This window comes from Neoarthrinium moseri, assembly GCF_022829205.1.
Source record: "Neoarthrinium moseri strain CBS 164.80 chromosome Unknown scaffold2_Wmoseri_CBS_16480, whole genome shotgun sequence".
Lineage (NCBI taxonomy): Eukaryota > Fungi > Ascomycota > Sordariomycetes > Amphisphaeriales > Apiosporaceae > Neoarthrinium > Neoarthrinium moseri.
The window spans coordinates 1,388,910-1,402,066 of record NW_026055116.1 but is presented as its reverse complement, the minus strand read 5'-3'; the positions used below and the strand labels follow the sequence as shown (position 1 = coordinate 1,402,066).

Below are 13,157 nucleotides of genomic sequence, written 5' to 3'. Positions count from 1 at the left end.
AAAGCCCACCAGCATGGGTTGGGAGTCTCGTCGCGAGGAACCTGGTTCTTGATGCACGCGGGCGCACCTGGGTCCATATAACGGTGGCGCCGGATGCCTATATTACCTCCCGTCGACCTCCTCGCTTCCTTGGCATTACACCATCCCACAGGCTTCCCCATCTCCGTTCTCCAAGACACCTTGCTGTCCATCCTTCAAGCCCGCCCTTGCTCGTTCTCCCTAGTCAATATGGTTCGCATCGCTTCCGTAGCCCTGCTCTCGGCAGCGGCCCTTCCCGGCGCCATGGCCTGGGGCGCCATGGGCCACGAGACCGTAGCCTATATTGCGACCAATTTCGTGGCGTCGTCCACGAAGACGTACTTCCAGAATCTGCTGGGCGATACGTCGACGGACTACTTGGCGTCCGTTGCATCGTGGGCTGATTCGTACCGTGTAAGTGATTCTTGTCTGCGGGAAAAAAAAAACCCCCCCGATAGACTCAACAAGATAGTAAGAATTGTCACTAACCACGCGTTCCACAGTATACAACCGCTGGGAAGTTCTCGGCCGGGTATCACTATATCGATGCCCAAGACAATCCCCCTTCGTCCTGTGGTGTTGACCTCGATCGGGACTGTGCAGATGGATGCATTGTGAGCGCCATCGCAAACTACGTACGTTCAGCTCATCGCCAGGAATATTTGAGCACCATGCTAAACTCGAGTTGACAGACCTCGCGTGTCCTTAATTCCAAACTTAGCACATCTGATCGCCAGATCGCCGCCAAGGTATGCCCACCAGTTCACCCCAACCCCAGGTCCTTGTCCATGGATCGCCTACTCACCAAAGGACCAGATGATTATCCACTTCATTGGCGATGTCGGCCAGCCGCTGCACTGTGAGGATCTCGAGACCGGCGGAAACGGCATCGATGTCCTGTACGACGGCGACGACACCAACTTGCACGCCATCTGGGACACTCAGATCCCGGAGTCGGTGTCAGGCGGCTCTTCCCAGAGCTCTGCCAAGACCTGGGCCACGACTCTTACCACTGGTAAGTCCCGAACTTCCCTTTCCCGCACCCGGCATGAATGCACAACTCATCTTGATGGCCAATCTCTGACTCATATTACCCGTAGCTATCAAATCCGGCGACTACAAGTCCAGCGCCGCAGGCTGGGTCTCCGGCTTGAACATCAATGACGCCGAGACCACGGCGACGGGCTGGGCCAGCGAGAGCAATGCCTATGTGTGCAGCACTGTCCTGAAGAGCGGTATCAGCGCCGTCGAGAACAAGGAGCTGAGCGGCACCTACACGACCACGGCGCAGCCGGTCGTCAAGGAGCAGATTGCGAAGCAGGGGTACCGCCTCGCAAAGTGGTTGGATGCCATTGCTGCAGCTTAGATTAAGGGATAAAGTGGGAACTTGGTGGAAGAGATGTGGCGCCTTGGGGATTTGGCCTTGGGTCTGAGCCAGCGGTAGTGAATTTGAAGCGAAGCGTTGCATAGGATTCTCAGTTGTCTTGTATACCCTGTTAACATGATTTGATTTGACGAATTCTCGATCTGGCTCTGAGAAGTGCAAATGTCAAGAATATAGAAACGTGTCAATGGCATAAGACATAACTGCGCCTCTCTGGGTTACAAGTCTGCTCCTGCTCTAGATACTATCTGGTGTCGTCGCGTTTATGTCAAGAACTCAAAATCAACCAACACTGTGTCCAACTTGTCGAACGCTGAGTATTGCTGCTTCTAGATAATCTCACTGGCATCATTGATGCCATTCTATATTTTTGCCTTCATGGCCTCTCTTAGCATAGGTGCGACTTGCTTGCGGCTGTTCTCGACACGACCTTGGGTCCAGCATCGCAGCCATTGAGACTGCTCATCCAGGTCGAGCTTTCCACTGCTCCAGGGGCTGAGCTGAAGCTTCTCAGTATAGTCTTTCTCAAAGGCCTTGGCAGTCGCAACCCCCTTCTCCGTTCGTGCGAAGAGGAGAAGCTCGCGGTGGAATGAAGCCTCGTTCGCAAAGGCGGTCAACACAGTCACGAGGTCCAGGTCTTTCTCGGTGCCCCATCTCTTGATTCCGTCGAGGAGCGCGTCGCTGCTGCCCGCCTTCTCTGTCAGATACCCGAAATGCGCGGGCACGGACGAGGTCCCCAGCTTCACTCCACTGTCGTCCCACTCCTTGTAGTCCTTGCGTAGGATGTCGCGCATCGACAGGGGTGAAATGTCCTCCTTCAATTTAGCGACGTCGGAGAAGAAGTTCGTTCTGTCGTACCCCGTGGCTGACGGAAGCTTGGTTTCTAGATACTGCACCGCATCCTCGTCAAATGAAGTCGTCTTATTCTTGTCCCCAAGCTTCTGCGTGTCGATCAGGATGGGGCCAACAGCCAGATGGGCGAGCTGTGCGTCAATCTCTGTAGCCTTGTCGGCGTCCTTTAACTTCTCCCATGCCTCTCGGCAGTGCGTAACTACCAGGCTCATACAGCTGCCGCTCTTCTCAATGAGCCGGACCTCGCTTTCCTGAGGGACTTTGCCCTCGTCGGTGTGATGATCGACGCAGCCAACTACCTGCTTGTTGAAAAGCTCGAGATGGCCGGTCAGGCAATTGTGGTCCACAAGGAGCCATTGCGTATTCGTGGCGTCCAGTTCGGGTAGATCATCAAGTGTGATCACATCATCGGGTGACGTTGCAGCTCTCCTGAGCACCTCGGTGAACTCGGGGCGTAGCGTCAGGTCGTCTCGGGGCAGATGACACAAGGGTATGTGGAGAGTTTGCGGCGAGCCATATGTACGTAAGTACGCGAAGAGCAGAGCTGAGCAGAGGGAATCAAGATCTTTTCCGAGCGGTTAGCCGATAGCCCATGCTCTGCGCTAGGATTTCGCAACAAGAGAAAAGGCTCATACCAGCAGACTCATTGCCCACAACGAAGGTCAGTGTTTGCTTCTTGGAGGCGGACGCTGCTAAGGCAGACCTCGCGGTGGCCAGAAATGCCGACAGTGAAGCTCGTGCAGGCATTTTGACGTCCCGCGACCATAGAATTTCAGGTCCCAGCTAGGCCATAGGTGAAGTTACGTGGAATGCCCGCCAGCTATCGTTGGAGTCGCATGCAGCTTACACAGGTGTGCTGGGTAGGGGAGGGGAGGTATACAGTGAACTAAAATCAGAGAGCCCCGCCATGCGTTCGAATTGATCAGCCAGTTGCGTCATGGCTTTCTGTGTTCAATATGCGATTAAACGGCAACCCTCAGGGTATAGGGGTTATGTGGGGTTTACCAGATCGCAACACTCTTGACATAACAGTGAATTTGATCAGGATTGAAATGCGGAAGTGACCTTTCCCACGTCTCATTGCTCACTGAACCGCTATAGACCAAGCTCAGTCGGTATAAATAACAGTGTGCTAGTGAAACCCTATGCCGGTCCATCGTTCTGAATCTACCATGTTTAAGGCGCTGTAAGCACTAGTAATGGGAGTTCATTTGACGCGAACCAATCACTGTGGGTTCGAAATACTTGACTCCACAGGTATGATCGGATTTCCCTTATATTCGGTCGTACAACAAGACTGCAGATGACAACTCGTTTCTCCAATTTCGTAGAGGGGTCAGATTGATTTGGTCCTTCGCCGCACGTTTCTCCAATCACAGGCGGACGCCGCTGCATGCAATATCCCATGTTGCAGAGTAGTAATGCACGCCGAGCTCCACTACCTATCAAATCCAGCATGTGAGGTTACAGCAAACCCCCAGAACTCGCAGGGAACTGCACACAGACCAGAAAGATCAGCAACTTACGGGTATTCTTCTCCAGTTGCAAAGGACTGCGCCACGAAGTCGCATGAGACTCGGTGTGAAGCTGGCCGGGCGCCGTGCTAGTATGCCTCGGGTAAAGGTTATATAAGAGGTCTCAAGGTGCAGTCGGGACTTGGAAAGTGACAGTCTTCTTGCAGTCCCATCCATTGAAGAACTGAGGGGAAATGGAAAGTTTCTGGATCTTGTTGGCTCTGCCTGTAGCAGGTGTCTTAATCTACCAGCTATTGAAAATTGGCTCTCGACCGAAAGGTTGTCCTCCTGGACCCCCTACTCTCCCTATAATCGGCAACTTGCATTTGCTTCCCAAAGAAAATGGTCACATACAGCTTCAGAAATGGGCTCAAGAATATGGGTAAGAAACTTATGATCTTGTTCCAATATGCAAGCTTATCTTGGCAGGCCGGTGTACTCCCTGATGATGGGAACAAGGTTGATGATCGTGTTGAACTCTGATCAGGCGGTCAAGGACCTACTTGATAAGAGAAGTAACATCTACTCTTCGCGCCCCGATCTTTATCTTCCCAATATAATCAGCGGGAGTTTAAGGGTGGTCTTGATGGTAAGCCTGACCGAATCGTGCTTGGATGTTCGAATGGCTAAGAGACACCACCAGGCATACGGAGAGACGTGGCGGATGATCCACAGGATTTACCACAACATGCTTCACGTCCGATCGGCCACAGCTTTTATACCGTACCAGGATCTGGAGAACAAGCAGATGATGCGCGGCCTACTTGATTCCCCCGACGAGTTTGTCGACCACATCCGGCGCTACACCAACTCTCTGACTACCCAGATGGTTTTCGGCTTCCGGACCTTCAGCAACGATGACCCAAAGCTCAAGCAGCTGTACTACGGCTTCGATAAGATGGTGCAGGTCCTAGGATCAACCAGTGCGGCGTTTCTCGACCTGTACCCTGCCCTTCGTGAACTCCCAGATTTCCTGGTGCCGATGAGAAGGTACTGCAAGGATCTCCATGCACGTGAGAAGGAGCTATATGTTAGCCACTGGCTCGATGCAAAGGCGAGGATCAGCAATGGTACGAGCAAGGTAACAAACACCCAACTCGAGCTAATTGGAGATTCCTGAGCGCTAACAGGTACTCCTAGCCGTGCTTTTGCGTAGACCTTGTAAAGGCCCAGAAGGTTGAGGCCTTCTCCGACGGCCTAGCAGCCTATATAAGTGGCTCGTTGCTGGAAGCAGGGTCCGATACAACAGCCGCTCAGCTGGTAGGCTTCGTACAGGCCATGGTGTTGTTCCCCGAAGTTCAGAAGGCCGCTCAGAGGGAGCTAGATAAGGTTTGCGGGGATCGGCTGCCCACATTAGATGACAAACTACCATACATCCGTTGCTGTGTCAAGGAGTGTCTGCGATGGATGCCCACGGCGATCCTCGGGATCCCGCATAGTGTCATACGAGAGGATGAGTACATGGGCTACAGAATCCCCAAAGGGTGCAATGTCATGCTCAACGTTTGGTAGGTCGAGATTACTGATCATGCTAACAACCGCACCCAAAGATGGACACCGTTATTCTAACAGTGAGGCAGGGCTATTCATATGGACCCAAAACGGCATTCCAACCCTCGCGCCTTCGACCCTACAAGATATGAGGGTGACTTGCAAACGGCGGCAGAGGCAACCGCTAATGCTGACGCCTCCAAACGGGACCATTTCGGATTTGGCGCCGGGCGCCGGGTCTGCCAGGGTATACATATTGCCGAACGGTCCCTGACCCTCGGCATCGCGAGACTCCTCTGGGCATTCCAATTCCGCAGAGCTGTGGACAGCAATGGGAGGGAGACCGTGCCAGACCCCGAAGACTTAACGCAAGGTGTCCTGGTGCAGCCTCGGCCGTTCCCAGTGAAGATCGTCCCGAGGAGCGAGGCGCATGCTTGTGCGCTGAGAGAAGCTTGGGACAGTTGCCAGGTGCTCCTGGATGGAGAAAAACAGTGGAAAGAAGTACCAGAAGGTATGCCTTTCTCGACCTATACCCCAGAATAACCTACCACCTGAACCGCTGGTCTATGCATAAAGAGGAGGAAGGTGGATGAATTTGTAATACAGACCATCACGGAGTCCATGAGGAGATCTCTGTATTTGATGCTAGTAAAAATGCCAGATAGCCGAGCGACTTATTCTTAGGAACATGTTCAAAAGAACTTGATCCCCTGCCAACCATAGAAAATTTCGTGCCTTAACGCCCTGCGCCGAGAGTGGTATTGTTGCGCCCCCCAATGGCTTCCATCTTCTCGCTTAAATGTCTTACAATTTCTCTCCCAATTCCCCATACCAGGAAAGTCGTAACATATAGTGGGTACGTGTTTTAACAAGAACTACCTGGGCCTCGTGTGGCTTCCGGCTGGATAGAAAAACCCGTGCACTATCCAACAACGGGTTTTGACTCATGCGTCGAAACTGACCGAAGAGTATACCTTGTCTCGAATTTGATCTACGTCCTTTAGTCCCAGGTTCATAGCTGCGGGTTGTAGATAACATACCTCTCATTCCACCAAGAGCTTCAAACGCAGTCCCATAGTTTTCCAGTGTGGCCAATATCGAGAGCAGACCTTGCTGCAGCCTGCCAAGAAGATTATTGGCCAAGGATCCAGTGTCACCATTCCAACCGGAGTACATTGTCTGCGTCTTTTCATGGACCATGAGCAGCACGTAGCCGCATTGCATAGCGCAACAAGCGAATGACGGCATCGTTCTCGGCGCAATAACACTTGAGAATGGACCAAGGTAAGAGGGGCCCTCAGCTGTTTGTGTGGTGGGGTTGGGATATGGGAGTATATCAAACGCATTCGAGATACTGAGGGCAGATTTCAGACAGATTTTGGCTGATTGGTGACTGCTGAAAGGGAAAATTGGTGTCACCGGTGCCTGGAAGTTTTGCACGCTACCCTCGGAATGAGGTGTCAGTCGAGGTGAAAGTGTTGGAGAAGAGGAGGAGCCTGTATGACTTGAAGGTCCTGAGTGCCCGATGAGAGTGGCACAACATGTCGGCCAGTGACGTAGGGCATCCTTGCTCTCACTTGGTGTTACAGGCTTCAAGTCGCAGTTCTTTCGAGGGAACACAGGCAAGTCGAAGAACGCGCAGTAACGGTGCACTTTGATGCGAGCACTACATAATGTCTTAGTTCAGATTAACCTTCGAAATACGCTGGCTCCACTGACCTGTTCAATTTGATTATTGACATACACCGCAAAGCTTGGGCAACAACAGTTTCGTGGCTGTCGACAAGTCGGGTGGGTGGGCAGCTCAAAACCCAGGCCTCTGATGCGGCGACGAGAGGCTCCAAATACACTTCAAGCTCAACCATCCTCTGATATACGTGTGTCATGTCAGACTGGGATTTCATTGCCGCATTGAGGTCAATGACAAATTGTGTTGCGGTGAGAATGGCCTGTTGTGACTTGAGAAACAAAGGCCAAGCCTAAAGGGGGTCAGTATAGGATCACTTCAGTGGGGGAACAACACATACCTCAGGGTCAGCTTGGATAATTGGCATCTTGGACGTGAAACTCGGTGAAAAGATGTCAAAAGCAGGTTTCTTCATTCCTGTAAGCCAGTGTCTACTTCAAGTTGTTGCGAGACATCTTACCGTATTGCTGACGATGGAACTCTGACAAACGCAAACAAATGTCATCCACCAGACACGGCGTCGTGCCTCCGAGTAGACATCATCATCGTCGGTATGGGTATGTAGAGAGAGGCTCATTGCTGACATCAGAGCAGCATTGGCCCTCGTCCTCATCCTCTTCAAGTTACCGCGCTGGGCGTACTCGTAAACGCTTAGCAAGTCAAGTGCGATGATGTGCTCTAGCTGGACGGGAACGCCCAGATGAAACGGTTGACGAGAGTATTCGTCATCAGAATCATCTAGCGCTCTTGATGGGTCCATGGATGATTCAGGCTTTTCGGTTTCTACCTCAATAGCCTCAAAGGCTGATTGCGCAAGGAACTGGGCATATTTACGCCGGAAGAGGATCGATTCTTCAGCCAGGGGGTTTACGTCTTGGGCGCAAGGGATAAGTGCCAGTATTGCCGAAATGGCAAGAGCAAGAGGTGAACAAGACTCATCTACATCCTTGGGTCGACTCTCATATAGAGGCACAGCCTCGTCGGGCATGAGAGGAACTTCTGTTGGTGGTGGAAGAATGGGGAAATATGCGTGTATCCATATGTAGTAGGCGTTAAGGCTGAAAGCTTGATTAGTCACGGGTCCCGGTCCTTTTCTGATGGAAACAAGGGCAGTCAACAGCAACGAAAGCAGTAGGAAATGAAAAGGAGCTCGAAAAAGAGAGCTTTGCTCACACTGCACGGTCACAGGTATACGACCTTGCCATAGGCCCAACCTCATTTGTGGATGACGTTAACATAAGATTCGCAGAATTACTAAACAAACTGTCGAAGAGCATGTCACTATCATTCATCACTTCGGTAAGGTTTTTCAACCCTGCGCCTGGATTGATGTAGCTTTCGACTGACACTGTATATGTCGTTAGACACTGCCTGCCTCAAACAATTGCTAGCAAACTCTAAACTCACGATTGGGCAGCACCACGGGTGCTGGCTCAGGGTCGGCCGTAGCCTGCTCATTATTGTCCCCGAGCAGGCGCGGCTTCTTGCGCACACGAGGACCGCCGCGGCGACTCGGCTTGTAGACGCATGGGCGATCTCTGGTGGTGCACTGGGCACAAGGGTGCTCGCCTGTGCACCTTGTCCTTGAGGCACGGCTGCGCAGTGTAAGCATATACATATACGTGGTCGCTCGGGTCCACCGGGGGGAACGCGAGCGCCAACATCAAAAGCAAAAGAATCACGACATACCAGGCGAGACAGGCAATCTTGACCGGCGGCGTTGCAAATTTCTTCCTGCCGGCGACTGGGCCCTCCTGCGTCGGTTTGGCAACTTCGGCCATGATGGCGGTGGCCCTACCCACGCAACAGGCTGGTCTCCCGCGTCGGGTAAGTCAGGCTTCAGGCAACAAATCCCGATCCGTAGCTGAACATGTATGAGGATGGTTAAACGGTCACGGTTTGGGCAGCCGAGCTTGTCCCCGGAGGGAAGTGGTGGAGCGTGGGCGTGCTATTGAACGACCGACTTTCGACGAGGCCGAGTGGGGTAGACTTCAGCTGGCGAGGCCCGGCGTTGCCAATAGCGTGGCAAATCACCGTTACACTAATCGCTTTGAAACGTTAGGGCAGCCTTGGGCTACTCTGATTGGCTCTTCACGGCTACCATCACGGGAGACCCATATCAACGGCCATTCCGTAGGGCTGACACTTTGCTCCTTGAGCGTCAACCTTGGAAGTTGGATATGATGCAACTCCGGGCCTCCGCGTGCGCACTCGCTGGCGGGACATCTATGGCACGGGACATTAGCATATTCATGGGCCATTCGCCGACCCGAAATGGCAGCCCATGGGATTTTATATGGATCCTGGCTGGTAGCTGCCGGCGTCAAGCCACGGGACAAAGATGGTACCTACACATCACATATGGTACGATATCCAGTCAGCCAACAAAGGTAGGTAGGTCGGTATATGTAGTTTCGGCCATGCCAAGATGGGGTGCTGCATCTGAGAATCGTACAAATCCCGAGTGTCTGGGGCAGCAGACACCGAGCTGCCGATGTCCAAACCCCGAAGTTGCGGCTGATCTTGAGACACCCTAACAAAATTGGTTAAAACCTCGATATTGCGGTTCCGTATGAGGAGGTATACGGCAGAGGACTTCAAAGTCTTCCAATGTCAAGTGGCTTCATACTCGCTGTTGGGGCTTTTAAGGGTGCCAGAAGCCCCCAGGAAACCTGAAACACTCAACTAGCATGGGCACATTGGACGACACTCGGCCGATTGTGGATCGATCCGGGGCAGAACAAAAGCTTGAGCTGCCCCATGAGCTTGTTTTCACCTTCAACGTTGTGGCCGTTCTAGAAAGCAGTAGGCTGTTGTTATTCAATGCATTGATCCGAATGTGAGGAAATTCTCATTGCCAGCCTACGAACTATCGAGGTATCTGAACCGCCATCGTCCATTTTACCTACCGCGGGCAGACATTGGACCCTCTACTGGTGTTGCCATTACGAATCGGTATTCTGAATTGGAACCGTGGTAATGATATTTGACGGCTGAGTTGTACAAACAATGCTTGTCTACGATCTACTGCGCAATGGTATATGGGAATGGCTAAATCCAAACATACTATCATGGCCAGCCAGTGTTCATTCACATGCTGTCTTCCGCTTGGCGACTGCGAACCTTTGCCCAATCATCCCGATCTTTCTTGCCTCCAGAACCCTCCAGACCCATGCCCCTCTCGACCCATTCCTTGCTGCCCATCTCTGTTAATCGTGACAAGGCTCTGATGAAAGCAAATCTTTCCTCGTCACCAGAGAAAACATTGGCGTCCTTTAGCTGCTCGATGTTGCTATTCACGTCCTCCATAGCAGACTGCATGGTATCATGAACAGACTCGCTTCGCGGGCTTTCGTTTTCAGAAGCTTTCCCTTCGTCTTTCTTTAGCGAGTCCTCCATCTCCTGGGCCGACACGAAAAGCTGAGTTAGAGGCTTCGCTGTCGTCAATACAAGCTTGGCGTGTGACTCGTACACAGCGTCGATGAACGTGATGAATCGTCGAGCTAGGTCGCGTTCGCGATACGTCATACCCGGAACATCGGTCACAATGAAGGCATCATAACTTCGCATGAGCTCGATGTAGTCGGCAGCACCAGTAGCCTTGCCAAGGAGCTCCTTGAAGGTGAACCATGCACAACGACCACTAACTCGAGGGACGTATATCTCTCGGCCCCAAACTCTCTGCACCTCTGAGTGAGCTTCGGGGGACTCAGGGTCTCCGAGGAAACGGAACCACTTTTCAGCATGAGATGCAGCATGGGCATCCAGAGGTGTGTGGTAGACTCCGGACGGAGGCCGGGGAATCTTTCGGTAGTCGGTTGGCGAATCAAGGTTGATCACGTGAAGCCGCGCCTTCAGGAGGTTGATCGCCGGAATGAAGGATTCTCGTTGGATCCCGTTCTTGTACAACTCGTCCGGGACTCGGTTGGAAGTTGTGACCAAGACCACACCATGAGACATGAGAGACTCCAACAGTCTCCGCAAGATCATGGCGTCTGCCACGTCGGTGCACTGAAACTCGTCGAAGCACAGCACATTTCCCTGTTCCGCTATATCTGCAGCGACAAACGGCACGGCATCTATGTCGTTTCCATGTTCCATCTTCATCTTGTGAAGCCTCTTGTGCACATCTTGCATGAAGTTATGGAAGTGTATCCTAGTCTTTGACTTGACCGCTTTGGGTAACGTATCATAAAAAAGATCCATGAGCATGGTTTTGCCGCTCCCCACATCGCCATAAAGATACAAGCCGTGAGGTAAGTCGGCCGGGATGTCTTGTATCGGCGTCTTGCCTTGTTTCGAGCCAAGCCAGCCAAAGAGAGACTTGGAGGGCTTCAGCGACTCGATCGTGGGATGTATGACGGGGCGTGCTTCATAGTGCACGAGCTCGTCGTGCAAATGCTGCAGGCTTTGAATGATGCCCCGCTGGTGCTCGTCCTCGCGTAATCGGCCCTCCGCTACTCGCCTGTCGTACTCTTGTATGGGGCCATGGCTGTCTGATATGCTCGCCTTCGCCGTGTAGCCCTCAGCGATGGTCGCATACGACCGAGAACGTAGGCAGAGTCGTGCGCGTGCGCTTTGTGCTGGGCAAGCGGCAAGGTGTGTTCTCGAGCGAGGATTCGACGAGGCTCGGCGAACAGTTTGCCTCTGGAAGCATTGGCTGCAGAGGAATTGCCTGCTCTCGATGCGCGCGAGTGGCCCCGAAGAGAAGAGGCGAAGAGCGGCCGCCGACGTCGTGCGGACTCGCATGGCGGTCAGCTCGCCGGTAAAATACTGCTATCGGCAGGCCTCTTTCTAGCGATATATATATAGATACACCAGCAACATTCAAATCAGGGCCGTCGGTAGGCGAGGCGGCAGCAACGAGAGGAAATCGGGAGAATATGCAGGAATAAAGCAGAGTTCCGGCGAAGTCGCAACATGATTTCGGGGTAGTTTCGGCGCATGGCGTCAAGCGGTAGGAATTCCTTGGATAAGCCGGCCGATCTCAGGCGCCAAGCCATATTGGGCAAGCCGAGGCTCGAGTAGTTACCGTACGGCACCAAGACGCAAGACACTTTTATCGTGGTTATAGTTATCGTCTCACACACGATGAACTGACTGGCTGGCTTATCTGCGGATAAACATACTGTTTTACTTGGATTGAATTTGTTCATTAACTGCCTCATATGCAGCTTTTCGGGAGTGACCAAATGTTGCAGCCCTTCCTGCTGATATCAGGTCGTGTTGTCAATTTGAAGTCTTTTCTACCTCTTTTAATTCATGTAGCCTAACTTGAATGGTCCCAGCGAAAGGGATGCAAGTGCCATGCGGGAATATGAGGTTGAAATTCGATTTTCAGATCTGGACATGCCAAATCCGACCCAGAGGTCAAGTTTTCCGTTAGAGGCTATCGATCCTTTGGTGCGCAGAAAAGTGCAGAGGCAGCCGAGACAACCTGTTTTCTAAGCAGCCAAGCGCTTTCAAGGCCTCTAGGGGTCATCGTCCGCGTGCGAACTTCTCGTGCCACTTGCCTCTGGCAGCAGGGGCAACGCTGGCTGCGGCCTCTGACACGAGCTCGACACTGTCGTGAATGGTTGCCACAGCTTTGAGTCCAACTTCGGGAATATGTGATGAGTCTGTGGTCGTTTCGGCGGGGCGAAGCAGAATCAGCGCGTTGGAGGTATTCTTCTGACGCATGCCCCACGACTTATCCCCGTGCTTTATGACGGCAGACGTAGAAGACGACTCCAGACTGAGGCTGCATCGTGATGTGAGGTGTTGCTTTCTTGAGACGAAGATCTTGGAACTTACGTGGGAGGATCTTCAGACTCGAGCTCCGCCAGCAGTTCCGGTGGCAGCTCCAGCAGCTTGTAGCCCACGCCGTCGGGAGCATGCGTGAGGAGCACGCCAGCGTCAGTCTGCGTCGACATGGCGCCGGGTCTTGGGAAACAGCAGCAGCGTCCCTGACCGAGCCAGAATGTACGAGTATCCCCCCGGAGAGCACTTGGTCATCCAGGACCTCGATATGGCCTCGACGTCTGAGATGAGATTGGCAAAATGGCCTTCGCCAATTGGTACTAAAAACAGCACATTCCGACTCCCGACTCCGGAGTGAACCGCAAGTGCCAGGGAGGGGCTTCCGGCAAGCCGCGCTAGGCGTCAGGATGTTTACTTGTTAGCGGGGGAGCAGCCAATGGGAGGGCGAGCGCACGCGTATCGCGTTCTGGTG

At 52.8% G+C, this 13,157-nt stretch overlaps 6 protein-coding genes across 6 annotated transcripts; 2 read left to right on the top strand and 4 right to left on the bottom strand.

Moving 5' to 3' along the window:
• Positions 1–228: 228 nt before the first annotated feature.
• JN550_001182 (uncharacterized protein) lies at positions 229–1,384 on the top strand (the record flags this gene model as incomplete). Its single annotated transcript, XM_049310235.1, has 5 exons — positions 229–432; positions 522–653; positions 711–767; positions 835–1,033; positions 1,119–1,384. 5 exons carry the CDS (start codon positions 229–231, stop codon positions 1,382–1,384), a joined length of 858 nt encoding a protein of 285 aa, XP_049177088.1.
• A 380-nt stretch (positions 1,385–1,764) lies between these two features.
• JN550_001181 (uncharacterized protein) lies at positions 1,765–3,001 on the bottom strand (the record flags this gene model as incomplete). Its single annotated transcript, XM_049310224.1, has 2 exons — positions 1,765–2,819; positions 2,890–3,001. The coding sequence occupies 2 exons, from the start codon at positions 2,999–3,001 to the stop codon at positions 1,765–1,767; spliced, it is 1,167 nt and encodes a 388-aa protein (XP_049177087.1).
• A 1,176-nt stretch (positions 3,002–4,177) lies between these two features.
• Positions 4,178–5,802, top strand: JN550_001180 (uncharacterized protein; the record flags this gene model as incomplete). Its single annotated transcript, XM_049310213.1, has 4 exons — positions 4,178–4,357; positions 4,412–4,849; positions 4,909–5,276; positions 5,349–5,802. 4 exons carry the CDS (start codon positions 4,178–4,180, stop codon positions 5,800–5,802), a joined length of 1,440 nt encoding a protein of 479 aa, XP_049177086.1.
• A 401-nt stretch (positions 5,803–6,203) lies between these two features.
• JN550_001179 (uncharacterized protein) lies at positions 6,204–8,727 on the bottom strand (the record flags this gene model as incomplete). The annotated part of the gene is made up of 8 exons (XM_049310202.1): positions 6,204–6,250; positions 6,300–6,925; positions 6,979–7,238; positions 7,287–7,355; positions 7,407–8,004; positions 8,183–8,294; positions 8,354–8,541; positions 8,636–8,727. 8 exons carry the CDS (start codon positions 8,725–8,727, stop codon positions 6,204–6,206), a joined length of 1,992 nt encoding a protein of 663 aa, XP_049177085.1.
• Positions 8,728–10,036: 1,309 nt separating this feature from the next.
• Positions 10,037–11,695, bottom strand: JN550_001178 (uncharacterized protein; the record flags this gene model as incomplete). Its single annotated transcript, XM_049310191.1, has 1 exon — positions 10,037–11,695. The coding sequence occupies one exon, from the start codon at positions 11,693–11,695 to the stop codon at positions 10,037–10,039; it is 1,659 nt and encodes a 552-aa protein (XP_049177084.1).
• A 729-nt stretch (positions 11,696–12,424) lies between these two features.
• Positions 12,425–12,858, bottom strand: JN550_001177 (uncharacterized protein; the record flags this gene model as incomplete). The annotated part of the gene is made up of 2 exons (XM_049310180.1): positions 12,425–12,686; positions 12,740–12,858. The coding sequence occupies 2 exons, from the start codon at positions 12,856–12,858 to the stop codon at positions 12,425–12,427; spliced, it is 381 nt and encodes a 126-aa protein (XP_049177083.1).
• Positions 12,859–13,157: the final 299 nt, after the last annotated feature.